The 26,829-nt window shown below is 36.4% G+C and overlaps 1 protein-coding gene across 3 annotated transcripts in view; it reads left to right on the forward strand.

Annotated features, from left to right (window-relative positions):
* The window catches only part of HBS1L (HBS1 like translational GTPase), a 62,488-nt gene that overhangs the window by 27,473 nt on the left and 8,186 nt on the right, over window positions 1–26,829 (forward strand). The window contains exons 5-13 of one of the 3 annotated variants that reach the window (XM_032443390.1): window positions 5,917–5,961; window positions 10,088–10,196; window positions 17,994–18,250; window positions 18,690–18,855; window positions 20,187–20,304; window positions 22,184–22,330; window positions 23,188–23,262; window positions 23,998–24,115; window positions 24,309–24,377. In XM_032443390.1, coding sequence (XP_032299281.1) covers window positions 5,917–5,961; window positions 10,088–10,196; window positions 17,994–18,250; window positions 18,690–18,855; window positions 20,187–20,304; window positions 22,184–22,330; window positions 23,188–23,262; window positions 23,998–24,115; window positions 24,309–24,377 — 1,104 coding nt within the window. Of the gene's footprint in view, window positions 1–5,905; window positions 5,962–10,087; window positions 10,197–17,993; window positions 18,251–18,689; window positions 18,856–20,186; window positions 20,305–22,183; window positions 22,331–23,187; window positions 23,263–23,997; window positions 24,116–24,308; window positions 24,378–26,829 lie in introns of all 3 variants that reach the window. The other 2 variants (XM_015858432.1, XM_015858431.2) reach the window with 2 other exon arrangements.

The following is a 26,829-nucleotide window of genomic DNA, read 5'->3' on the forward strand; positions in this document are numbered from 1 at the left end:
TGTGAGTAAAAGGCATGATGTTTTTTTCTGAATTAACTGGAGGATGTGCAGGCAAATAGCACCATCCTCTGGCATTATAATATTTATTAAAATTAAACCTTGAAATTGCTGTCTGTTATTTTGGGGAATTTAATTTTAATAGAATGTACATACTGTGTTTTCAGTTCTACATACTCATTTTGGGCCAAGCTTTTAACAGAAATTCTGCTCATTTGCATGGTCTATGTGTATTCTGCTCAATTAAGTGAGTAGCGATAGATAATATCTTTTTAGGGTTATCCTACACATGGTGCTGACTCTGCTCTTTACATGACCATTTATGGTAGGAAGTTGCACTTCAGAAATATCGATCTGAGCGTTTTCTAAATCACAGTGAAAGACAATTCACAGTCATTTGAGAAAAAATTCGTTGAATTAGAAAACACCACCAACGATTTAGTTGTTTGTGTGGGAGAGTAAAGGTGCTGGTACAGAACAACTGCTAATGTCTGATACGTAAATTGTTTTTACAGCAAATTGTAGCTTTGGTTACGGATTGAGAAGGGATGTCATTGGCATTACTCGAGAGTAGTGCAAGAAATACACCTACCGAAAATATGGTTTCGGTATTTACAGGATGAGTTGCAGTGAGTTACAGTTATGTGAACGATTGAATTTTAGCCCGTTTAGCTGTAAGTAATAGGCACAGTAGGCATGAGAAATTCTGCAGGGACATTGCTATCTAGAACTTGACAGATGAGTAAGTCACTGTTTTAAAAGTAGTGAATTCCTATTGGAGCTTTAAATGTTTATGTGTTGAAACATCAAAAGGAGACAGCTGATATTTGCGTAATCTCTAGAAGACAGACATCCCCCCACAGGTCTGCTTTTCCGTATGGCAGACCTCTGCTCCTTTTACTCCGGAGGTGCTGGCTTAATGAAACTGGAAATCTTGAAATGAGAGTTCTACTCCAGTGATGGTGTTTTTCTTTCATCTAGTCTGGTTTACTTTCACAGTTTGCAGACTAAATAGCCATGTCTATGAAAAGGCTTAATCAATGGTCTGCATATGGAACTGAACTATGGGTTCTGTTGTTGAAATATATTGCTTAAACATGACTTCAGGGTGATTGCTGATTGGAGTGTCACATTAAACATCTGGAAATAGAGAGGGAAGAGTTTAATCTACTAAAGCTCTGAATATTCACAACTGTGATAGAGGTCAGTGAGAAATTTTATGTATAAAATACATTATACCATTCTTTGAGACACTGTTTTTCTGGGGCATCAGATATTCCAAGTTACTTTCTCAAGTGGAATAATGGCATTGTGAATTAAAAAAATGTGAATAAAAAAAGTTTGCTAAAATAGTGAAATGTTGCTTTTGAAGCCTGCTGGTAGAGTGGCAATGAGTACAAAAAACAATGTTATATTAATGTTAATTAGCAATATTTGAATATTGAAAGCACACAATTTGAATATAAAATCCATGTTTAGTAAAGTTCCAATGAAGGGTACTTCTTTCTGATAAGAAGCGCAAGAGTAACTGACTTCTATGTTATTCATCATTTGGGTTCAGTTAGAGAGAAAATGTTGATAGTAAGGCTATAGTGAGACTCCAGTCTGGCTAAGGTCCGGTCAGGAAGGAAAATATGCTATTGCCTAGTTAGAAAGCATTCTACTTCATCCACTTCAACTTGGGCTAATTTCAGTGTATGTTAAGTCATGTTCAGAATGTTTTGTTAGATTTCTATTTCTGTTCTAAACACATTTCCTGATGTTACTCTGAGTTATCATCTTGTTTCAATTTTTTACACTTCGTCACACAGAGGGTGGTGACGCACTGGAACTGGTTGTCCAGAGAGGTTGTGGATACCCCATACCTGGAGGCATTCAAGGACAGGCTGGATGTAGCTCTGGGCAGCCTGGTCTAGTGACTGGCAACCCTGCCCATGGAAGGGAGTTTGAAACTTAATGATTTTTGATGTCCTTTTCAATCCAGGCCATTCTATGATTCTGTGATTACTGCAGTCTCTGGCTGTTCCTAGTCTCCCTATTTTTCTAGTCATTGGCCATGATGTTTTTTTTCCCCTCATATTCACTTTCTTCCACCCATAGCTTGCATCACTTTTCAGTTCCGATTCTCTTCTGCTCCCTTTTTTCATGCTTAGGTTCTGTGTGTGATCTATTGCTCAGTATGTGTCCTCTTGCATTCTCTGCTTTCAGGACAAGTTCTCCACAATTTAGGTTTTTAAGTAATCTCAAATTTTTCTTTTTCACTGTTGCTTTCCTCTATTTTATTAATGTTTGATTCTTTTAATCCTTGGTTCTCATGAGTTAAAAAGACCCCTTGAATGGTTTAATTTAGGCAAATTATATACTTTTTGGCTGCCCTTTTTGAAAATAAACTTGTGCATGCTCTTTTCCAGTTTCCTCATTCTACCTTTATCTGGAAGGAGGGGGGGAAAAATTGACCTCAGGAAGAGGTCAATTGCAAATACTCATTTGTTCAATGAGCCAGAAGCTGTAAGCTTTGAAAGGAAGCCTTAAGCAATGTCTAGTGCCAGCTAATTGTAGCAAGAGAAACTGGTAGCCCCTCTGATAGTGCCACACATGCAGCTGTGGCAACTGCCCGTAGGAAGGAAAGCTGTTTCTGCACCTTCAGGCTTGGGGTAGTGAATTGGTCTGTGTTGTTAGGGCTGCAAAGAATTGGCCAATGTTGGATGTAGAGCAAGCTATTGATCGATATTCCTGAGTATGTCCTCCCCCTCACCACACACTATAAAACCTTAAAAATGAAGCAATTATTATAGTCAGATGTAAGTAAATATTTTTATTTTTGGCATTTTTCAGTGAAAATTCCTACTCCCAGTTTCATGAAAAAAGTCATATTCACCATCTGAAACTTTACAGAGAAGGCAGTACGTACAACAACAAGATGAAGTTACCTGGAAACCTCGACTGTGGTTTCTGTTAGGAAATAACCTTTCTTTTAAAGAGAAAATGTTATATGTTCTTGTTTGAGGAACTGATTTCAGTAGTGTCGTCAGAATGGATATGTTTAAGTACTGTAGAAGGTAACTCAGCATATTGCCTTTTTTATTTTTATAGATCGTTGTATTTTCATGAGTGTGAGATGTTTGTTAACATCTGTTGTTCATTGCCATTTATAGTAGTGTAATGTCATACTTTTCCCAATGATAAGTATTCTGAGCTGGTATAATTTAAATACAGTAGAGTGACAAATGACAGCTTTATTACAAGTGCAATCACTCAGAATGCTCCTTTATGAGGAATGGAATAAAAAAATATTTTCTATATTTTCTCATGTTATTCTGTGTGCTGTGGAATTGGAATGGAGAAAAATAGTTAAGTCCCTTTTTAAGGGAAACTTAGGGGCTAGCAGCTGTTGAATCCTACAAGGAAGGAACAGAAACAATTTGAAGCATGTTATAATCAGTATTTTGAAATAGATAATTGTGATGATGCTTGTATGTATTAAATGCTAATATAAGTCTTTATATGTGTGAGCGAATGGATGATAGATTCTTCAGAGCATGAGTTTATATGTAATCACGCTGGCATCTCTTTATCTGCTGTCTCATGGATAATGCATCTTTGGAGAATCTGCCCTATGAGGAAAGGCTGAAGGAACTGGGGCTGTTTAGTCTGCAGAAGAGGAGGCTGAGGGGAGACCTTATTGCTCTCTTGCAGTATCTGAAAAGTGCTCACAGCGAGAACAGGGTTGGTCTCTTCTCACTGATGACAGGTGACAGGATGAAGGGAAATGGCCTCAAGTTGCCCAGGGTAAGTTTAGGTTGGATTCCAGGAAACACTTCTTTACTGACAGGGCTGTTAAGCACTGGAATAGGCTCCCCAGGGAGGTGGTTGAGTCGCCATCCCTGGATGTCTTTAAAAACTGTTAAGATGTGGTGCTCAGGGGCATGATTTAGTGGAGGGTTGTTAGGGTAGTCTGGTTAGGTTGCAGTTGGACACGATCTTTAAGGCCTTTTCCAACATCAATGATTCTATAATTGTATTAATTTTTTTTTTTTTTTTTTTTTTTTCCAGTTTTAGGGCCTTAAAGTTAGTTTTAAATTGTAGCATATAGGAAGGGAAGTTTTATTGTGATGGTCAACCTCAGTTTATTAAATCTGTTTTTCAGACAGAGCTGTGTCCTATCTGTACTGCTGTTACTGCTAATAGACTCAGGTGCACCACCAGTAGTGCACTAAAAAACAATTTCTTTTCATGACTTGCTGAGTCATGAAACACTTGGAATAGTCTCTTGATGTAATGGTACAAAACACAACACCAGGGTCCTGTCTGTTCTCCTTTATGAAATTGGTGAGTGTTGCTGTATAATTGGTAGAGGTTTAAGTGACTTGCTTGTGGTTATATAGAAAGTCTGTGGCAGAAGGAGGGATGCAAACCATATCTCCCTTGATCAGAAGACATGGTTACATTTATGTTTTTCCATGGTACTGCTGGTTTATTCAGTACTTAACCCCTTCCCCCACTATTGCTTTATGTTTTTGTATTTTGTTGCTTTATGTGTTTATCTGGAGTGGAAATAATGCAGCTTACTGCATTTTATTGGGAAGTTTGCAAGTAGAGTCTCTAGTTTGAGGATAAAGACTAGAATTTAATACACGTTTTTAATATATATAATACTATGAAAAAAATGTTTTGAAATAGCTTCATACTGAAAAATCATTTTCCAGTTCTGACAGTGGATTGGTACTGCACAGAAATATGAAAATTGGATTTTCTTTAGTATAAGAAAATGCTCATTTTTTGTGACAAAAAATGCATGTGAATTTATTGGGATTTGTAAGAATATGTAGTGTTCAGTATAGGGAGTGCTCAGCTTTAATGAAGAAGTATATATCAGAATTATTATTATTATTATTAGTTTTAGTAATTTCATAAGACGTACAAAAGCCTGCATTTTAGATCCTTGTTCAAGGAGTTATATTAAAAAAAAAAAAAAGCAGGCTATCAGTAAAGGAAAGGATTGTATGGATGCTGCATTTATTACATGAATAAGCTAGATCTGTGTAATACTTATGCTCATAAAGTTGAATGATTGAGAGAGGATGTGCTTAAGTAAATTAATTTTGGTTTTCCTGGCAAAGTGAAGTTCAAAGGTTCCTGACTCTCGGTGCTAGAAAGCCAAAAAGAAGCCCCAAAACAAACAACAGAACAAAGCAAAATAGGCAAAGGGCACAAAATATTATTTTTATCTGCAAGTGGTTGAGTAAACCTGGATTTATTCAAAGGGAGTTACCATCTGAGAAGTGTGGATGTGAGACATGCTTGACATCTTGATATACTTCCTACCTTCTTTTTTTCTTTTTTTCTTTAATTCATGTGTCATAAAGTTTAAAGTTCATTTTCTCAGAAGTAGGATTCACAGTGTAATGATACGGTTTTGTGTAAGGTTTCAGTGCCGTTACCCAGTTTAATGAAGGGAAGCAAACTGGAGGAGCAGTCTCTGTGCATAGGATTTTAAAAAGGTGGTATTTTGTTTCCACTGCTAAAACGTCTGGTCATCTGAACTATAAACCAGAGTGGACTTCAGCACCCAATGCTAGTGCTCATTTCTACTGTCTCAGTGCAACGCTTTTTCCTCCCTATTTCACTTCTTACTTATGTTTCTTACTTGAGATAGCAGATGTTCAGTGGACTTAATGTTGTTTATATTCACCTCTAATCTACCTGGGAACAGAGCAGATTGACATTTGAGTGTTCTGAGTGCTAAAAAATCTCTTCCACGCCTCCACCAGAATTCAAGATAAATTTTTACCTTTTTGTTAGTTTCAATGAAAGTAAATACATTGAAAAAGTAAATTCTTAATTCTTTTATTTATTTAGTAAAGAAGGTAAAATAATCTTTTGGTTTGTTTGTTTACGTCTTTTGCAGGTAATCCTTAGAGCCGTTTATACAGATGAAGCTACAAATCTGGGGAGTTGATTATGGTAAAAGAAGATGGTTGACTTGTCCATGCACTTCTGTTATTGCACCATGAACACTGAGAGGCTGTTTTCAGTTTTAAGAACTGCTCTGATGTTTTAGATGGTTGCTGTATGTGTATGTCTGTCTCCTTTTTATCAGTCTGCAAGTACTCCATTGTGCCATCAGATTTCAGGGTTGTACTACTAATAATTTTCAAGTTGCAGCAGGTGTCTCTGGTAAGACCTCTTGACCACATCAAAAAGTTCTTAAGCTGGAAGACCATAGGGCAGTCACAGGTTAGGGATAAGCAGAGAGAAGCATAAAGGGAACAGATGTTTGTTAGTTTGGTCACACACTGCCACAGTTGTACTTAAGTAATGTCAGTGCAGGTCTCTGTTCCCTTTGGTATTGGGCTTATCCTAATGTAACACTGAAGCAAAGTGCATCAATGCATGTTTTGCCTTGTAGTACCGTTTTACCCATAGTTGTGGTGTACTTGTAATATAGGTTCAATGACATGAGTGTAGTATTCAGTAGTTTGTATCTGAAAACTACTTGGCTTTTCAAAAAATATTACTTTAGTGTTTTAAAACATTCTGAATTGTGGTGACTATCATATTGACAAGCCTTTATGTTTTTCTAATTTATGAATGACCCTCTTGTTTTTGCTTTTTGTATAGCTAGAGTAACTGAAATATTGGAGTCATTATTCATCTTTATTTCATATACACTCTTTGTGTTAGGAGGAACATTGTCACTGAGTTACTTGGGTTAGTATTTAAGAATATCTGAATGGCATATGGTTAGAGGAATGTTTATCAAGCTTTTCTTGTTAGGAAGTTTATCTCCTTTTCCTTTGGAGGTCAATTTTCTTGCATCTGCTTTTGTTGTAATCAGATTGGGATTACTGCACCTACACTTTTTCCGGTGTTGTAGCACATTTACTTGCCTTAGGATACTTAGCTTGTTGATTAGTAAGTGTTTCTTTTGGGAATCCTATCAGCGTTGAGCATTGACTTCCTTTTAGTTCCAAGGTGCAATTTAAGGATTTGCATTTGATCTGTTAAGTGCTGAATAGCTTTTGCTTTGTCTGCTAAACCAGATAAGGGTTTATTGTGCAGTTCTCTCTAATACTCGATAGATTAGATAGTAAAGTAAACTCTGTTCCTGTGCTTCTGCTTTTTGTACTGAAGCCTGTAACCATTAATCTGTAACCTGCAGTGCACAAGAAATCAGGCTTGGTCCTTATCTTAAATGAGCGGATTGATTTTATTGTTCTTACTTGTGAAAACAGAGGAGTCAAAAAATGGTGTTTGATGCTTCTGCCAGTGGCATTATTAGTAATCCTTGTGTGAATACTGCATCTCTTTGAATGCTACCTTTACAGGGTAGTCCTATAGGGTTTGGTTCGGCCTTGTATATGGTCCTGCTCTTCTTCCTTACTCCAGCTGTTCTGAAATAACAGTGCTTTTTTTTTTTGTTTTTTGAAGTGATAACAGAACCTGTCTGCTGTCAGAGAACAATTATTTTACTTTCCCTTACTCTTTGCAATATTGTTGTTTTAATCTTTGTTCACCTTTTAATGTTTTTAATGTCTAGCTTTAGATTTCAGTGTGTATTTGTTGCATTGTGTGAAGGCTTTGGGCTTTAATTTTTTTTGTTCAACCCTGCTTTCTTAGCTGTGTTTCAGTGCTAAGTATTCTGCATATGGAACCTTTCTTCCTAACACCATCACTTGATTGGGGTGACATCTTTCTTCTAGGTGCATAATTTAATGCTTCAGTTTGCAATAAATATTTTAAGTTGTGTCAGTGAGGTAGTTCTAGTGGATTTTGTTTAGTCTTTTAGATTTTGTCTGGAGAGTGTGTAGCATGGTGTGTTTGAAGGTGGTTATTTGACTTTCTTGAAATTGATGTTAAATACTGGATTCGCTGAATATATTTTGTCTTCTGGTACCTTTAACTTTGGATCAATCTAAAAGCACCCCAACAGCTGTACAGATTGAAGCTTAATTTGTGAATTGATTACAGAATATAACTTTTTTTAAAAAAAACTTTTTAAAAAGACTTTTGATATTGGATCAAATGTAACAACTATTGCTAATGGATTGTAAGTGATATGCAAGGTACACAATAACAAATGTTTTCTTTTATTGATTTCTATCAACTAATCTCATTTCTTTTTCATCGCGGTTCTATTCATTCTTAGTTCCTAGCATTTCAAACATGATGTATTCTGAGAATTAACTATAGTTCAACATTCAAAGGACCTGTAAAACATTCATGTCTAACTGGCAGTTGAAGGTGATTGTCTGCTTTAAAATTGTTTCAGTAGAAATGGGGAAAGAACCATAAGTTTTCTGCAACATTTTTACCATAACTCAAATGATGAAGTTCTCATTTAAGAAATAAAAGTAAAAATAGTGTAAGGGACCTGTGTGGGTGCTTGAATATGAAAGAAAATCTTTGTGTTTATCTGTTAGTCCATGCTCATTATTTATGAGCACTTTTTCCCTAAATCTTTACTATTTTACTATATTAATATAGTTTTATATAAAAATATAATATTATATAAATATTATATAAAATATGATATAATATATTATTATAGTAAAATATAATTTTACTGTATTACTATAAACTTATTAATTTTTGTAAACCATAATTTGTGCTGTTGTCTTCATTTCTTTTGATACTGTTTTTCCTTATTTGGTGCACTTGCTTTGCAATTAGTAATGATACACGTGCAGGCTGCTTCTTTCAGAGATCTCTGGGCTACGTATAACAAAAATAAGTACCAACAGATAAGGTAAATGAGGGAAATGAAATGAAATAAGAATTCCTCAAATAACAGTTTTTGAGTTCTGAGAGGTTGCACAACAGCTTTTATGGTGTGCTATTACAGACGTGTCTGTGGTATTCCTTTTCCGTACCTGAAACAAACCTTCAGCAGGCTTGACCACAACTTTACATAAGACTTGTACAGAGCTATGATCGTGTGGTTTTAGAGGTGTAGCTGTTGTACTTTAGGATGCAATAAAGAATTAATCTGAATGAATGGGACCAAATGGCTCCAGTAGTTCATCTTACAACAATAACCTAAAATACTTCAAAATTAACTTCTTATTTGAAGTGTTCGCTTGATTGTGACTATCAGAATGTGTTATTTGAGGACTAATGGCATTTTTCCAGTTTTCAGGTGCATCTGTAGGTAAAGGTTGTGTAAAATGTTCAGTTTAATTCTGAATTTATGTTATTGTTTTTATTTCCCATGTGTAAAACATATTTGAAGAGGTGTGATTGTTGTCAATAATAATGTAAAGCTGGAAGTCTTTTCTCTTAAAAGAGGGAGAAGGGAGTTATTTAGCATATTAAACAGGGAGTTGTGGAAAGAAGTAGTTTACTATTTTTATTTACGCTACTCATCCCCAAGGGAAAGTTATTTTTATTTTTAACGGCTTTCCAAGAAACTGTGCTTTTAGCTCTGTTGAATGCAGTTTCACACAGTTCAAAATCAGTCTCAGCATGTCTGTGTTTTCATGTAAATTATGGTAAAAATGGATACCTTTTAAAGGGAGTAGGTTGTTCAGTTCTGGTTATCATTCCGTAATTACCTTTAAGCTCCTTCTTTGATGGAGCTTAGTTTGAGTCTGCACTCTTTACAGGTTTGAGGGACACCCAAGTAGCCCATCTGTATTTTATGCTCTTGTTAGCAGTATCCGAGGTAGACAATCTTTTTTTTCCCTACCTTGTACCTAAAGGTTCAGCAGTGTTAAGATGGAAGAAAAAATGTAAGAAAGAATTAACCTGATTGGTTAATCAGCAGTTGCAAAGTATTTCTTCATCCTTGTGTTTTTTGATATCCTTCTGTCATTCTGCATAGCTACTGTCAAAACAGCAAAGCTCTTAAATGGCGTGGCTGTCACAGCCGTGCTTGGAGATGCAGATTAGATATACAAAATAGAAATGCTTGTAGATCAGTTTCTTGCTTGTATTTACAACATACCTATTCAAATTGAAATGTGAAATTCCGTAATTATCACAGACTGGTAACTTGGGTGAAAAAGAAGGAATGTAACCTGTTAAACTTTGTATGTAACACCTGTTAGTCATGGCTTTAACTTCAAGCGTACTTTTTGTCTATTACTAGGAAAACCAAGGGATTCCCAGTCATCTAGAATGGAATCTGAAATTGTGCCGAAAGTTACCAAAATGACAGTGTCTGGAAAGAAACAGTCGATGGGATTTGAAGTTCCATGGTAAGCTAAGCCCACTTATGTCAAGGCACATCAGTAGCTCTTCCTTCAGACTGATGCACCTGTAGCAAGTGTTCTTCTTCTTTTATTTCTATTTTTACAGCAGTTTTAGTGTCACTCTCCAGAACAAACCATTTCAGCTTCTTGTTTGACTCACAGTTACTTTCAGAAGATGGTACCTCACGTTTTGAGTTTAACAAATCCTTTCACTATGAATAGTGTAGAGACATATCAGCTATTCAGACTATTTAAACATCCGCTTCATAGAATACTGAACGTTCTTGGGGTTCGTTTATTTTAAATTTAGTTCTCTAAGTGGAATTATGAAATCAATAAATCTTAACTGTAATTGCTTGTTCTTCAAAGGAAGTAAAACATTTAAGAATAATTTATGGGGAAAATAATCGCTTAAGACTAAATTTTGTCTTCCTCTGTAGCTTTTATTAACTTTTGTCAGGTGTTCAGGGTACAACTGTTGTAGAGAAGAAATCAGTCCTCCTTATGCTTTAAGTGAAATAATGTTGTTGAGCAGTAACTCTAGTTTTACCCTTAGAACTGCTGATTGATGTCTTGGTTGATGTCTTGGTAAGAGAGCAAGAACATGCATGCTGAATCAAGAGTCCACCTACCTACAACAGTATCCAGGAGTAAATGCTTTAATGTAAGGATAGGTCAAGCATATTGGGAATATGTTTCTATGAAATATCACTGCATGTAGCATTCTGTGGCTCCTCCATCACCTGCTTTTCCTTTTGGATTGGGCTGGTTTCTATTAACAATATTCAATGCAGTTTTCTTGTTTGGATATGCTTATTGTGATTTTGAGCTCATTCTTATTATAGTCATGTACTTGTGCCAAGAAATAGCATGGTTATCCTCAGGAAAATAGTTCACGAGCATAAGCAGTTCGAGCATCCCTACCTCAGCTGTAGTATTTGTAGTTCTGATCTGGAAAACATTTTGAGGAGCAAGAAGACAGCATGTTTTTATTTTACAGCACCTTGTGCATGTTTGGTGTAACTGTGTAGAAAGTAACCAGGTGCTTTTACCTAGTCTCTTAAGTGCATTTAATACAGGGGTATAAGGCCCCTGTAATAAGGGGTGTATCTTCATATCCTTAAAACCGTTAAATGCCATTGCTGAATGAAACTGAGGTCTTTCAGCTACTTAGATACAATAAAATGGAAATTAAAAATTCCTAGGATTTGAAAATCCTCTTTCTGAGCCATTTGAGATTTTCAGTACATTTATCTTTCTCTCACCTTGGCTGATCAGTGACTCTAATGACTGATTCATATTAACTTCAGAGAATCTTCAACTTTGGTGTTTCTAGTTCGCTGCTTAAATAGGAGTTTTTCATGATAATAAAATGACGTAGATATAGTTTTATAAAAAGTAATCATAAAGGAGTGCAAAAGATCTGCCACTTAGTCCTTCAGTGACTCAGTAGGGATCGTAGTGATTGCATTTTTTAGCTGTAATTAAATAATGGCTATATGAAATGTTTATTAATAAGAATAAATAGAGAATTTAGTCTTTCTTATTTAATGACTGCCCCACCTTGTGTAAGTGTGTCTACTTTGTAGGGAAAGGGTGAAATAAAAATGTTTCCTCATGTGTAGGCTTGAAAAATTCTTGGATAGGCTAATGGTGACTTAGTCTCTGAGGAGAAATAGTTGTCTCTGTGTGGTTCTCAGCTGCTCTGCTCTTTAGAGACTCTGACATAGTTTGTATCATGCTTCCTTCCATTATAATAATGTACTTTTTTGTGACAGAAGAAAAAAAAATAACCTACTAGTGATATTTTCAGGTTTAAATCTTTGGTACTGTGAAGAGGTTTATTTAATTCACTTCACTTGATTAGCATTTTAGCGATGCTGCTTAATAAGAACAAGACTCTTATTCCCCACCCTTTTCTGAGGGTGGTTGGGTACAGGCTGCTCAGAGGAGCTGTAGGATACCCCTTCCTTATAGGGATTCAAGGCCAGGTAGAATGGGGACCTGGACAGCCTGATCTGATGGTTGACAGCCCTACCCATGGCAAAGGGTTGGATCTGGCTGGACTTTAAGGTCTCTTTCAACTCTAAACATCCTGTGATTCTATGATTCCTATAAAAATAGTATGGATGTTAGGCATTTACTGGTATAAATAGTAATAGAGGGGTTTATTAGAGAATGGAATGAGATTTTGAGAAGAACCAATCAAGAAAAATGGCAGAAAGTCCAATTGAAATTACAGTGTTATCTTAATGTTTTAAGAATCACACTTGTAGGAAGCTGTGATGACCTCCTCTGTTGTCTATGGACCACTGAAGCAGTTTGTCATGCAGAACTGAGGGAGGTGGCTTTGGCCATATCTTTCCTTCTCTGCTTAGGAGTGTGTAATTTGCCTGATTTCTAACAGATGGAGCCTGACTTGCACTTTTCCATGGTTTCTGTGTAAGGTCTATGCTAATTATACTGAAGTTACCTGACGCACTGCTGTTGCCTTGAAAGCTTGTAATGACCGTAGCTTTTATGTGTCCACTTCTAGACTTGAAAAGCAAACGAAAACATTTTTCCCTGTCTCAACTCCATAAGTATGAGAGTTGTTTTATTCCTATGCATTTATCTGTTAGTTTATTGATAATTTATATAAAGATGAATTATCAGGGAAAACAATAGATTTATGCTTATTAATGCCCAAGAAGGGTTTTAAAATTATTTTTCAGGTTCTCTTTGTTACTTATGTGCTGATAAATGTACTGCAGAGGGCTTATATTAATACTTATTTCTAAGTACATAGTTTGTATCTCTGACTGAAAGCACACACTATTATGAATTGTTCACAGCAGTTTTGATAAACTTGAATTTTAAACCAAGTGTGTTTTGTTAGCCTTTGCAGTTTGCGCTCCATGCTCTCATTGCTAAATCTTTGTATGCTGTTGGTGCAGACACCATTCCAAAGTGATTCTACAGTATGCTAGTTTTTGTTGTCAACTTTTATGGAATCTTAAAGATAATTCATGGGCCACTTTTTTAAAAATAGTGGTTGAGCATTAACAATACTGACCATTCTCTGAGCAGCTACTCAGTCTTTGATACCGATCTTTTATGATGCATGACCTCATAATAATAAATGAAACTTCATTAAAATATGAATGGAGTTTTAGAAGCCATGAATTACTCTGAACATTGATTGCCTTTGTAACTGTCTCTGGAAAATGGAGCATGCTCACTTCTGGCAAGCTGTTTTTCTGGTGCTCTAGCAAGATTAATTACTGGGCCTTTCTCTTGTCTAATCATGAAGGAAATCAGAAAAAATTGTGAGCAAAAAATGGTGATTATTTTAACCGGCCTGACCAATATTGTGTAATTAATAATCTTGAAAGGGGAAATAAATGTAGACATTCCTGTAATGACTCTATGTACTCCGAAAGAGTCGGTTGTATAAGAATAGTTCATGAAGCATCCAGACTTGAAGATTGAAAACAATACTTAAAAACTAAAGTATGCAGAGTTGATCTTCAGCAGGTAAACTTTCAGGTTCCTTGAATGTCTGGTAGTGTGAATCTCAGTAAAAACAGTTGCTTGAGGATGAGTGTCTTTTAGCATGTTTTATGACGGCATATGTTGTACTTCAGGATTTCCTCTTGTTCCCAGAAAACAGTGATGTAACCATAACACTTTACTCAGTTCAATCTTATGGTCTGTGCTGGCAAGACGACATAGGAAGTGTCTTGCCTGGCAGCTCTGGTTTCTACTAAATGTTGATCTTTGCCAGACATGTGTCTTCTGATTGTTTAGAAAAAGCTGTGGTAAGAGCTTTAGAAATCTGTGACCGAATCGGTGGTGGTGAAGCCTGTTTTTAATAAGTTTTTATGCAATGGTGCAAGCAAATGGTTAGGAAGTGCTCTTCCTCCAAATAGGAATGGCAAATCTTCTGTTATCTGTCATGAAACAGGATGTTTTCAGACTTCCAGAACATGATAGTATCTGAAACCTTTAGAAATCTAGATGGAGTAGTCTACTAACAGTTTCAAATACTTTATCCCTGAAATAGTAGCAAGGCCTAGTGGCTAGAGTCATGTTTTGCTTATTATTTCACTATTACATTTAGTGCCTTTTCCTTGAATCACCCAAATACCTACTCCTTTTGGCATCCTATAGCAGTGGTAGGTACACCAGAAGGTACTTAATCATGAGAGTACCTTCTGAGTCTAGAAAGTAAACTGGTTATTTAGCTATGTAAGTAGAATTTAGGAACTTACTAATAACTTGTATTTCAATATATGTTTTTGTTTTTTAAAAGGTGTTGGAAAGCTATAGGATAACATGTTTTTGGATCATGTTATTTCAAGTTTTAGATACATGTTTTCCTTTTAAAGTTTCTCATTTTTGATTGGTTTTAGAAGTAATGCAGGCACTGCAAAGTAGAGAATACTGGATTGCTGAATGCAAAGGCTGTTTTGATCTGGCTGCTTCTTTCTAGAAATTCAAGTGTTAGAATTTTTAGGAAAAAAAAATGACACCAATGTGAAATATCATATTTGTGTTATACTGTAACTTTTGCATATTATCAACCATCATAATGCTTCAGTGTGAAAGTGGTAGATGTTGAGCTGACACTGAATTGAACTTCATTTTGGGGGGAAAAAAAAGAGAGGAAAATGATAAGAATTGTTAACTTTTTGGGAGGCATCTAACAAATAAGTCTTAAATAGTTTAATATGTGGTTCAGGCCAGACTGGTCTGGTGTGATTTATATAATTCAGGTGTTTTTAAATACACTGTTAGAATGTGTAGAAAACTTTATCTCTGCAATTCTGCAATCCTATGAATTTTTGCTGGATTGTCTTCCAGTCAGTTTTAATAAAGTATCTCTGAAGAGAAATTAGAGAAAATACTTGTGCCATTCCAAAGTAGATTTTTCAGCTTGAACTTAATGTACTATTTAAGGAGTTTAAAAAACAAAACAAAAAAACACAAAACTATCATGAATGTATGACCAAGTGCAGTAGATTGATATTGTCTTCCTTTAAATGGTTTACAAAATTTTAATAGGATAACTTCATGGAAATAGACTTTCAACAGATTTGTGCATCTATTATGCAGCAGCATAGATACTGTCCTCTACCTGCATGACATAAGCTATGTTTAGTGCTTAGCTAATTGGGAGAAAATGATGATTGTGTATCAAGTCTTGATGCAGCATCCCAGCTTTAAGATTTGGATTATTAGCCAAGAAACAAGTCTGCTTGTTTCTGCTTTGGGATTCTCACAGTAAAGAGCAAGAACTTGGCTTTGGGCCTTATAAAAAAGGTGTCAAATCATGTATATTCAGAGTAGTTAGGCTCTGAAACTGAGTTAAGAAAGAGGAGACTATAAAATGGCCATCATAGCTTATGGCTGTAAATAGGAGCTAAATTTCCATTCATTCTGAACGTTTATAAGGCTTAGCAGTTTAGGTTGTAATGCTTCAGTTGCTTTGTTGAATAGACTAGCTTGGCTGGACTATGTTGTTTCCTGAGATACAGGAAATGGAAAGGAACTAATACAATGCAAATACTGCTATGAGTGCTGATGCAGACAGAAAATGAGAAGTAACGTTGCACTGAATTATCAAAAAAAGCAGAGATACTGGGACATGAGATTCTGAAGTACCATACCAAAATAAGTACTTTGAACTATAAGAGTTGAAAAGAGGAAAACTGAAGTTTCCTTCCTACTGGTATGTAAATGAAATGTGGAGACTGAAAGATTCACTCTGGAAATGAAGATAGTTGTGTTAGCTTTTGGTAATGCTTCTGAAAACCTGCCAGAATCAGTTCCACAGAAAGCAGTCTGCCCCACAGTGGAACTGCACTGGAAAGGATTTCCAATTTTCCAGGGGAAGAAGCCTTTTTTCCTTGTAGAAGCATTTTGTAGGAATTTTCAAAATACTGCAATTGACAGTGGTTTGTGTATTTAAGTTTGCATTAATATAATGTTCTCATGCCTATAGTAACTGCTTCTGTTTCTGTATTGCTTTTTACTTTAATTTATCATAGAGCTCTGTTAACAAGCAAGAAAGCTTTTGCTTTCTTGAAGATGTTTCTTAGGGTTTAATTCTAGTGTCTGTAACAGGTATGAAATCACATCATGTATATTCTCAGCGTATATATGTGGATTAGGAAAATACCTTCCTGTGGCAGGGTGTTTGGAACTAGATCTTTGAGATCCCTTCCAATCCAAGCCAGTCCTCAGTATTGATGTAATAATCTGTGGCAGAACAGGATGGAAGAGGAACTGGGGAATCCGAATCTCCACAGTCCTAGATGCCTTGTATTGTGCATAAAACAAACTTTTTTGGTACTTATAAATGTGACTTCCCAGAATCACAGAATTTCAGGGCTTGAAAGAGACCTCAAGAGGCTATTGAGTCCAATGCCTTGCTAAAACATGTTCCCTACAGTAGGTCACACAGGTAGGGCATCCAGATGGGTCTTGAATATCTCTATAAAAGGAGACTCCACAACCTCTCCGGGCATCATGTTCCAGTGCTCTGTCATCCCTACTGTGAAGAAGTTCTTCTGCGTGTTTGTATGGAACTTTCTGTGCTCAAATTTTAGGCCACTGCTTCTTGCCCTATCAGTGTATGCCACTGAGGAGAGCCTGGCCTCATCCATTTGCCTCACACCTCCCTTTAGATATTTATAAATGTAAATCAGCTACCCCCTCAGTCTTCTTTTCCTTAGTCTGAACATATCCAGGTTACTCAGCCTTTCCTCATATGGGAAGTGTTCCAGGCCCTTTATTACATTTGTGCTCCTCCACTGGATTCCTTCTAGAAGATACCTGTCTTTTTTGAGCTGGGGAGCCGTATTCTAAATGTGGCCTCACCAGGGCAGAGTAGAGGGGGAAGATAACTTCCCTCAACCTACTGACTGCACTCCTTAGTGCACCCTAGGATTCCACTGGCCTTCTTGGCCACAAGAGCACACTACTGTCTCATGGGCAACCTGCTGTCCACCAGAACACCCAGGTCCTTCTTTGCAGAACTCCTCTCCAGCACATCATCTCCTAACCTAGACTGATGTATACGGTTATTCTTTGACAGATGCAAGGCTCTACAAGTGCTCTTTATTAAACCTCATCAGGTTCCTCCCTGCCCAACACTCCAGTCTGTCCAGGTGTTGTTGAGCTGTAGTACAGTCTTCTGGTGTGTCAGCCATTCCTCTCAGCTTTGTATCATCAGCAGACTTGCTGAGGGTGGGCTACCCTTCATGCAGGTTAGCGATGAAAGTATTGAAAAAGATGTTGAATATCTGTTATGGTTCTGTGTAAACGTTGTACAATAAACAGTAGCTCTTGTATGCTTTATTTCTACTCTTTCTATTATTTTGCTAGTGTTCTCACAGTGGAACATCACTCCATTCAGCTGTACTTGTACTGTAAGTGAAAGCTATTTTAGGATGCTGCAAAGCTCATTTAGGTAGTAGTCTCACTGCAGAGAAGGACAGTCTCAGTTGTAGTCCGTTCCCTCCATGTTAAAAGAAGTGGCTGTGAGAAGCTTTTATTAATCAGTTTCATTAATTTTACAAGATATCTTATCTTGCTTTTGTGTAGTGTTTGTCTGACAAGATGTTCAGAGCTGGTATTGTGAAGTTTGTATCCAGTTCCTTATCACTTCCACATTAATGGACTTGTTGCTGATTATCAGATATTATACTTCTGAGGCTTATGTGATAAGTAAGGGAAGACTCTATTTCTCTCCTGTATTTCTGTATTTTCTTGGACATTTGCATTGACTGTGTTTCCTTTTTTTTCCCCCCCACATAGCGTGATTACTGAAGAAAATGGCCATGTTACCACACCTCAGAAAGGACTGCCAGTTGAAGATGCCAGTGTAACTCCTAGGGTGCCTGAGGCAGTGTCAAAACCTGCTCCTTCATCCCAAGTAGTGCAGGTTTCAGAAGAGCAGAATACAGTGCCTACTCCAGTGAAAAAAACAAGCAAGACAAAACCACAAATAGATGTGAAAGCAGAGTTGGAGAAGAGACAAGGAGGAAAACAACTACTTAATTTGGTGGTAATAGGTAATAATGTTACATTACAGGTATAGAGCTTAAAAATGCTGTGGACTGAATCTGGGAGTGATGAAGAATGAAAATTGACATCTCTTTATCACCATATGCTGTTTTCATTTGCATCTGTTTGACCTTTGCTTTTGGGAGAAAATACGTTCAGACCTCCTTAGCTAGACCATGAGCTTGAGTTAGCTTGCATTTGACAGACTAATAAGATGTACTTTCATGTTGTTTTGTTTTTGGCAGTGTTTTCTTTTTAGTTCTAATATAGAGATACTAGATGGCTGTCAACATTAGTACCTGTTTCAGTATAGTGTCTCCCAGTACTGGTAAATTCCCGTGGATTGCATAGACGTGCATTTGATTTTCATATATTTTTGTCTATTTCATGTGGTGGTGTTGTTTAAAATTTGTAAATCAGTAAAACTGGTATGTTTTTCCTCTATAGGACATGTTGATGCAGGTAAAAGTACTTTAATGGGCCATCTACTCTACCTCTTGGGAAATGTGAACAAAAGAACTATGCACAAATATGAACAGGAATCTAAGAAGGCTGGCAAAGCTTCATTTGCGTATGCATGGGTCTTGGATGAAACTGGGGAAGAAAGAGAAAGGTAGAGTTATCAATCTAATGGGAAATAAATAACATTGTTTTTCTGAAAGAGCAACGTCTGTTAGGAAATCTACTAATAAGGCTTTAATAGAAGCATTCTAAATGCTTAAAGATATTTACTCAGTGCTTACAAGTAAATGTTTTGCTTTGTCAAAGTACATATCAAATGAGAGCTAATATACCGGTTTGACTTCAAAAATGTGAATAAGAAGTTCAGTGCTTCTTCACATAAACCTGTACTAAGGAGTGTAAAGTAGGTACAGTGCTAAAAGCCAGTTTTCTTTAAAGCTGCCTTACAGGTTGATTACGGCAAGTTTTCTCTCAACTTGGTTATTGCTGCGTGGGAAAGCTATGGGTTAAACTGTTTGTATGAAAGGGGATCAGAACAGTAAACTAAGCACTAAAATCTTGGTGCACACCTGAACTTACACTACATTGATTATCTTGTTTACAAAAAAAACATTTACAGAAATTTAAATTTCTACTATATTAAAAAAGCGTGTAATCATGAAGCAGTGAAGCTAATTAAAAATATATGTATATGACCTTTAAGGAAAGTGCATAGAAATAAACATGATATATTATGCTAAAAAGAAATAAATAACTTTCCTTTGTATGTGTGTCTATATCAATGTAGCTATAGATATGTAGGTTGCTCCAAAAGTAATGCCTCATATTTATTTCCAAGTAAATGATACAAAGTCTACATAGTATTAGTAGTGTTGTTCTAATATTTCTTGAAGTATGTAAGAGAGGAAAAGCTGATGGGGAGAAGTTTTTCATATCTGTAGATATAGCTGGATTAGAACAGTTATTTTCACTGCTCTTATGAATACAAGCTACTTGTGGTGCACTGTGGTTAAAACAATAAGCTAGAAATATAGTCATGTATTTGTTATCTATGCAAAGTGAAACATTAACAACAATTAAACTTTTCTTGAAAAATTGTTGCGAGCATCTGTGTGTGTGTGTGTGTGTGTGTATATATATATGCTGTTAATTATCCTTTTTTCACTTTCCATCATTTATTCACTTAGCTATTAGACTTTTCAGAAGATAAATTGCAATTATTAAAGGAAAACATCTCTAAACTCTAAACTGATATTTTTGCTTGACTTTTGTTTCTTATTGACAATAGACTTTCAGAAAGACAGTTTTAGAGGTCTGTTTTTCCAGCAAACAAAATTTCTTTCAGTTCTTTGATGCAAAGTGAATCAAATGAAATTTATTACCTCTGTAATTTCATGATTGTGTTCCTAATAGCTTACTTTATATGTCTGTAGAGCTTTCAAAACAGTTTTAATGATCTGTTCCATGTATATCTTGTTTAAGGGGAGTAACAATGGATGTGGGTATGACCAAATTTGAGACGAAGACTAAAGTAATTACTCTGATGGATGCTCCAGGCCACAAAGACTTCATTCCAAATATGATCACAGGAGCTGCACAGGTAGAGATGGTTTAAAATTCCTTTTTTTTTTTTTTTTTTTTTTTTCTTTTTTTAATAGTAGAACCAATTCCTTGATTTACAGGAGTTGAAGTGTTGTGACACATACTGTGTAGAGGCTTGTGTTTTGTGCATTGCATTATTACAACCCAAATTCTCAGTTTTATTTTATGATCTTAGCATGCATAGGTACTCTTACTATGATTTTATAGAGAGAGTAACTCTGATATAGGGAAGCCATTTGCCCCAAATCAGGTTCTAGGTCTGTAGCAGAGGCTGGGTAAGAATTCAGGTATTGTGACTCAGTGGTTAGGCTAAAAAGGACAGGCAAAGTTCTTAAAGTGTGGTGTAGGGCATGTGTAGTTACGTATATTGTGGAGCATACACTGCAGGAAGATCAGGATTTTTGAAACCAGAATTAGTGCTTTAGTTTTAGAATGCTAAAAGATGCTGACTCAACCACACTATTTTCTTTCCAGTTTTGACTTAAAGTGTTTTGTATACATCTTTGGAAAAAAGTAATGCAAACAGTAAGTGTTAAGATACAACTTGCGGACCTACCAGTGGTTGCCTCAGTTCAGCAGAAGACGAGGCTTGCCAGCTAAGGCTTGATGCATTTCTTTGTTCTCTCAGGGCTGGGAGGGGCAATTGTATTCTGAAGCCTATTATGGAAATCACTGAAACTGCAAGCTTTTGATACCCAGGTAGCCTCAGCAGAGAAGAAATGGGTTGAAGAAAGCAAGAATGGCCCTGATGCCTTCGTATCAGGGGAAATTCTGTTAGTGTGAATCCGCAACTGCTGTTGCACAAAATGCAAATAAGCTTTATCAGGATCAGGATCTAGCCTTAAATACATAGTTAATTCACTTGAGTTCCAAGGACATTTTTTTCCCCATATAACTTTAAAAAAAAAAACACCAACAAACAAACAAACAAACAAAAAAAAACAACACCAAAAAAACAAAAAAACAACAACTTTTTTTGTAGGAAAACATCTATCACAATGCACTTCTGAGGCTCAGAGCTGTGGGGAAATTCATACCTCACCCTTTCATTATTCTCATGCATGCACAAGCCTCTCTGTGTGAGATGTGGGGAATTTGCATCTGGGTCAGTGGGAGGTATTTTGGACTAGGGCACCGTGATGCTGGCTTTGTTTCTTCTCCTGGTATCCTGTAGCTTGCATATGTAAAGAATATGAAAAAGCACGTCTTTCCTCTCTTTCTGTTGTCTAACTGGCTGTTACTTCTAAAAGTAGGGAAAGTTATTTATTGATTGCTTTCGTTATCTATTTTTTTTAATAGGCACATTATATAGCAGCATGTAAGGTTGACAGCAAAATCTGTCTTTTTTTCTTTGTGTGCTCTTTCTTCTACAGTGCTGTAGATTGTGCGGTCACTTTTTGTTTTTAATGTCATGGCAGAGAGTTTGCTTAGATGATAAAATATGTAGTAGACTACTTGGTCTTTTCCAATTTCTGAGTTTGGTGTGCTCATTTGTGCTGAATAGATTGTGAAACATCAACAGGCAACATAGAGCAGTTGTCTCTGGTTGAATAACACTTTCATTAGTTGAGGTCCATTCAACGAAGTGGGTGCCTTGAAGAAGATAGGTTCCTTAGCCAAGCATTGGCTTGTGTTTAACATAAAGTAGTGGTGAATGACATGAGGTGATGTAATGCCATGATACCTCAGTGAAATGGACATGAAGCAGATAAAATGAACAGTTTCAGTTGTGTTTGAATTGCATCCAGTATTCCTTCGCTGTGAAGTGCACTTGTGTGGGCTATTGCTGATAGACATGTTTAGTCAGATTATTGCCATCTCGTAAACAGTTTTAATTGTTTGGGATTATTTGTTTGCTTTTGTTTTTTATAATCCAGGCTGATGTGGCTATTTTGGTTGTGGACGCCAGCAGAGGAGAATTTGAAGCAGGATTTGAGACAGGTGGACAAACTCGAGAACATGGATTATTAGTGCGCTCTCTTGGAGTCACACAGTTAGCTGTTGCAGTCAATAAAATGGACCAGGTACTTGCTTAAATTTCTCAGCTAAATGAAAGGGTTTTATCTAGGACTGTGGATTCTTGATCCTAGATGATGGATTTTAAGGATCAGTATTATGAAACTAATAACAAAATTGCTTCTTTCTTTGATTTTCAGCCCTTAGTCCTTTATTTAGGCTATAGACTACTTTTCTATTTGAGTATATTTTAAAGCACACTAGAAAAATAGTTTAGGTGTTAAAATGAGTAGAGGTGTGAAAATTTGGACTAAGGTGCTAATCCAGTAGCATCTGTAAGGGCATTTTGGTAATCACAGAATGACCCGGGTTGGAAGGGACCTCAAGGATCATGTAGTTCCAACCCCCCTGCCTGGCAGGGCCACCAAACATACACCTTTACTAGATCAGGTTGCCCAGGGCCCCGTCCAACCTGGTCTTGAACACCTCCAAGGAAGGGGCATCCACAACCTCCCTGGGCAGCCTGTTCCAGGGCCTAACCACTCTCCTAGTGAAGAAGACCTGGTCAGTCAGGTCAAGTCCAAGATCTTTATTTAAATCTGTAAAGTGTGTTACATATTACTTGTTGTGTTTTAGATTTTGGCTGTGATATATGATCTTCATTAATCTAAATTTTATGTGAACATTTAAAAAAAAGAAAAGCAAAAGAACAACAAGGTGCTGTGCAAGGATTAATCAAATCAGTTTATATGTTTGTTTGCTCTTACTTATTCAACTATTAACCCACTTGGAAATCTTGTGTTTACAACATCTGCAGGTGCGGTGTGTGAGAAGCCCAATTGGTACTACAGACTTAATGACATGCAACTGTTGTTTAATGTGTTAGAAATCTACGATTTGCTATCATGATATATTTCTTTTTTAGGTCAGTTGGCAACAAGAAAGATTCCAGGAGATTACCAGTAAGCTTGGCCAGTTTCTAAAACAAGCTGGCTTCAAGGTAACATAGACTTCTGAGGTCTTCATTGCTTTATTCAGGCATTTGGATGAGTGGTTGTTATGGTCAGGTTATTTTATATCTTTTTTTTTGCTTGTCATATGTGCACGTGTTATAGCAGATTCCTTTTCTTACTGCTAGAGTGTTCTCTGACTCTTATGTAAGGTTAATCAGTTCCTTAATACTCTTTCTGTCGTCATCTTTTCTTAGGTCTGTTGAATCTTTGGGACACTTGTCTTGTTTATAGTCTCTTGGAATTGTTTTTTGAAAGCAGATTAGACCAAAGATTGCTGAAATGTTCAATGTTTTATGAATTACAGTAGATAATTTTATATTGGAGCCGGTCTCAGCAGGGATTATGAACTAAAAGAATACTCTATTTGGTATTCTCGTTTCTATTTCTCGCATTTCCTCAGTTTGAACTATCTATTTGAACTGGTTGCAGCCTTCCTGAAATCCCGTGTAGAACAGCAGTTCAGACTAAGGCATGCCTGTCTGATAAGGAGTTGGAGTTAGTTACCTGAAGTCAGTTTCTAGTTGTTAATGTTGTTATCTCAACTGCTTTGCTGGAGCACTGTGGCTAGGAAAGATAAACAGAAAGGAAACAGATCCACCAAGTAACCTGCCTTCTCCAGGATAAATACAAAATATAGCTTAGATTGAAAAATGCAGCCTTTGCTTATGGTAGAAGGGGCATTTAACAGCATCTGATTAACTTCTGTTTATTTTCATAATTAGGAATCTGATGTGGCTTATATTCCAACAAGTGGTCTTGGTGGTGAAAATCTAGTCACGAGAAGTCAGTCAAGTGACCTCACAAAATGGTATCAAGGGAAGTGTTTGTTAGAGCAAATTGGTGAGTGCAGTTTTTCTCATTTAGAAACAAATATGTCTCAGTCTTGTGCATGTCAAAATACTTACTATGGGGAAGATGCAGGATAAAGTCTTTGGAATGCAATAGGGTTGATTCGTTCCCAATTGAGAAGTTGTTGAGCATTTTTAAAATATTGATATTCTGAAAGGTCTTACCAACTTTTATTTTATTGCAGATTCTTTCAAGCCACCGCAAAGATCAGTGGACAAACCATTTAGATTGTGTGTTGCTGATGTTTTTAAAGGTTGGTTATTTTTCTAATATTTTCACCAGAATGACTCCATTATTTAACGCTGGTGTTGAAAAGAGATGTAAAAATTGGTGTGTTAAAATAGGACCTTTATGTCTATCAGTAGGTTTGAACAGGATTAGTAATTTAAGTACTGTTCTTTTTAGAGTTTTAGACATCATCACTGAAGGAGAAACGTATTGGAAAAAAATTGAGGAAAAATCTATGTGACTTCCTAACAAGATATGTAATGAGTTGATGGTTCTGTAGGACAGTATCTGGCAACCTTTCTTTTCCAAACCTGTTTTTGTTCCCTAGAATACTACTTCTCTGACTTTGCAAGTGCAGTTTCTAGGCCTTTTACCTTTCAGTCCTAGATTTGATTTAATTTTTATTATTATTTTTTTAAACTGTGACTTCTTTCCTTTATGTTCATTTTTTATATTCAGATAAAACTTGGGGAGGGAGTAGAGGAAAGGGGGTGGCTTGGTGAAGCCAGCGAAGGATAAACTGAAAGGCTACAAGCTGCTACTTAGAGCTAGTATAGATATGGACAGCCAATAACAGTAACCGGGTTTTGTTGCCATGGCCTGAAGAAAATAGAATGCTGTGAGGAGCTAAGATTTTTGTGATAAACTTTATATTTTCTGAGTTAAGTGTATTTACATTTAGAAAATGTATTAAAAATAAGGTTTATAACACATCTAATTTGAAACTCTCAGCAGGTTCCTTCAGAAATGTTGCAGAACAAATGGCAGCAAGAAAAAATGTTTTAAATACCTCTAATCACATATTATTTGGGTCAGTATTTTAAAAGAAATTTGAATTTAGGTATAGGCTGTTTGTTTAGGAAATATGAACAGAACAGGTTGAAATACTGACTGTAATTGGAAAAATCTATTCTGAGGTCTTCTGATTTTTATCTTTCAAAATAATAATTGTTGTTGTGATAATCATTTTTGTGTTGAGTGATGTTTCACAAAATTAACAATTTAGATTAAATCTGTTCTCTGGAAGAATGTTTTATTTTGCTAAAGTAAGCAAACCAACAATGGTTTTGGAAAGAAACTCAGTTTACAGATGTTGTTCATTGCTGAATGTGGCCTTTTGGGTGCTTTTTAGGTTGTGGGTTTTTGGTTTTTTTTTTTAAACTTGTGATATCAGGACTTAATTAACTTGGATGCCATTAGAGTAAGTAACTGCAGATGCCACTACAGAAGCAACAGTTTTTCTCAGCTCTATTCCAACGTGCATGCGTATACAGGAGAAGTAGTTATGCTTCTCCTGCCCTGTGAACTAAGCTAAACCATGTAAAAAGTGAGAGCGTTGAGTTCACTCTTAATGCAGATTGGAAATCCCCTTTCTTTATTGAGGTTGTAATGCATATGTTTCATCTGCCTCAGCCTAGTTTTAGTTACCATCCTCCATAGACCTCCTAATGTTCTCTTCAGGCAAGGTATCTCCTGACAAGAGCTTTCTGGAAATAAGTTTGCTTTCACTGTAGTATCAGTCACTGCTGAGCTCATTATAGGGTATGAATTGACCTGACTTGAGAAGTGCATTGGTTGCCAAGATGCACAATTCTGTGGATGGTAACTGTGACCTGGCAGAACCTAACTAGCATGGTGTGTAGAAATAAAGCCCCTTTTTTATGGCCCAGTTCTGTCCACCACTGTGTTTTTGTACTTGCACTGATCCTCATGGGGAAGTGAAGGAATTTGGTGCTTTTCAGAACGAAGTCAGCATGTGCAAGGCTTCAAACAACATACTGGTCTACCAAGCCAGAGCAGGTGATGTACTGAAAGAACTGTTTTTTGATTATGCTTGGAGATGGCTGGGAACCAGGAACCAGTTCATATTTGTGGTTGTCTGCATGTGCTTACAGAGCTAGTTTTAGGTTCTTTTTGGTACAGTATTGAGATAGCTTATGTACCATGATATGTGAATATTTTTCTAGCAGCTTCTTCAGGTTTCTATTCTTTTGACATCCTATGTCATCTGTTAACTGACTGTGCTCATCTTGTTTGCCAGAACAAGTAGAGGGGAGATTAGCTCACAGACATGCTGGTAATGATTTTCCAGCTAGCTAGATGGAAACATTCATCAATAACAATTACGAATGCAAAAAGAAATGTTGGAGGTGTAAGACTCAAGATTAAAGTGGTAGAAAAAATACTGATTTGTTTGCTGATTAATGCCTTCTAATATTCATCACAGTGTATATTTGCTGTTTGCATTGTCTATGTAGAATCACTTCAGATGGTTCTTTTTAAATATCCATAAGCATTTGCTGTGGGATAGCATTTCTTAAGGTGTGTATTTGCAAATGTGCACGTGTGGCACCCCTTTTAAAAGTAATTGATGAATTGTTCAAGTAATGAACAGAGGATCAGTTAGGGATGTGGGCATTCAAGAATTAAATCAAATTGCATATCTTCTACTTAGAAATACCTAAGTCATTTGCAGT

The sequence above is a fragment of the Coturnix japonica genome, chromosome 3 (assembly GCF_001577835.2).
Source record: "Coturnix japonica isolate 7356 chromosome 3, Coturnix japonica 2.1, whole genome shotgun sequence".
NCBI classification, from domain to species: Eukaryota; Metazoa; Chordata; class Aves; order Galliformes; family Phasianidae; genus Coturnix; species Coturnix japonica.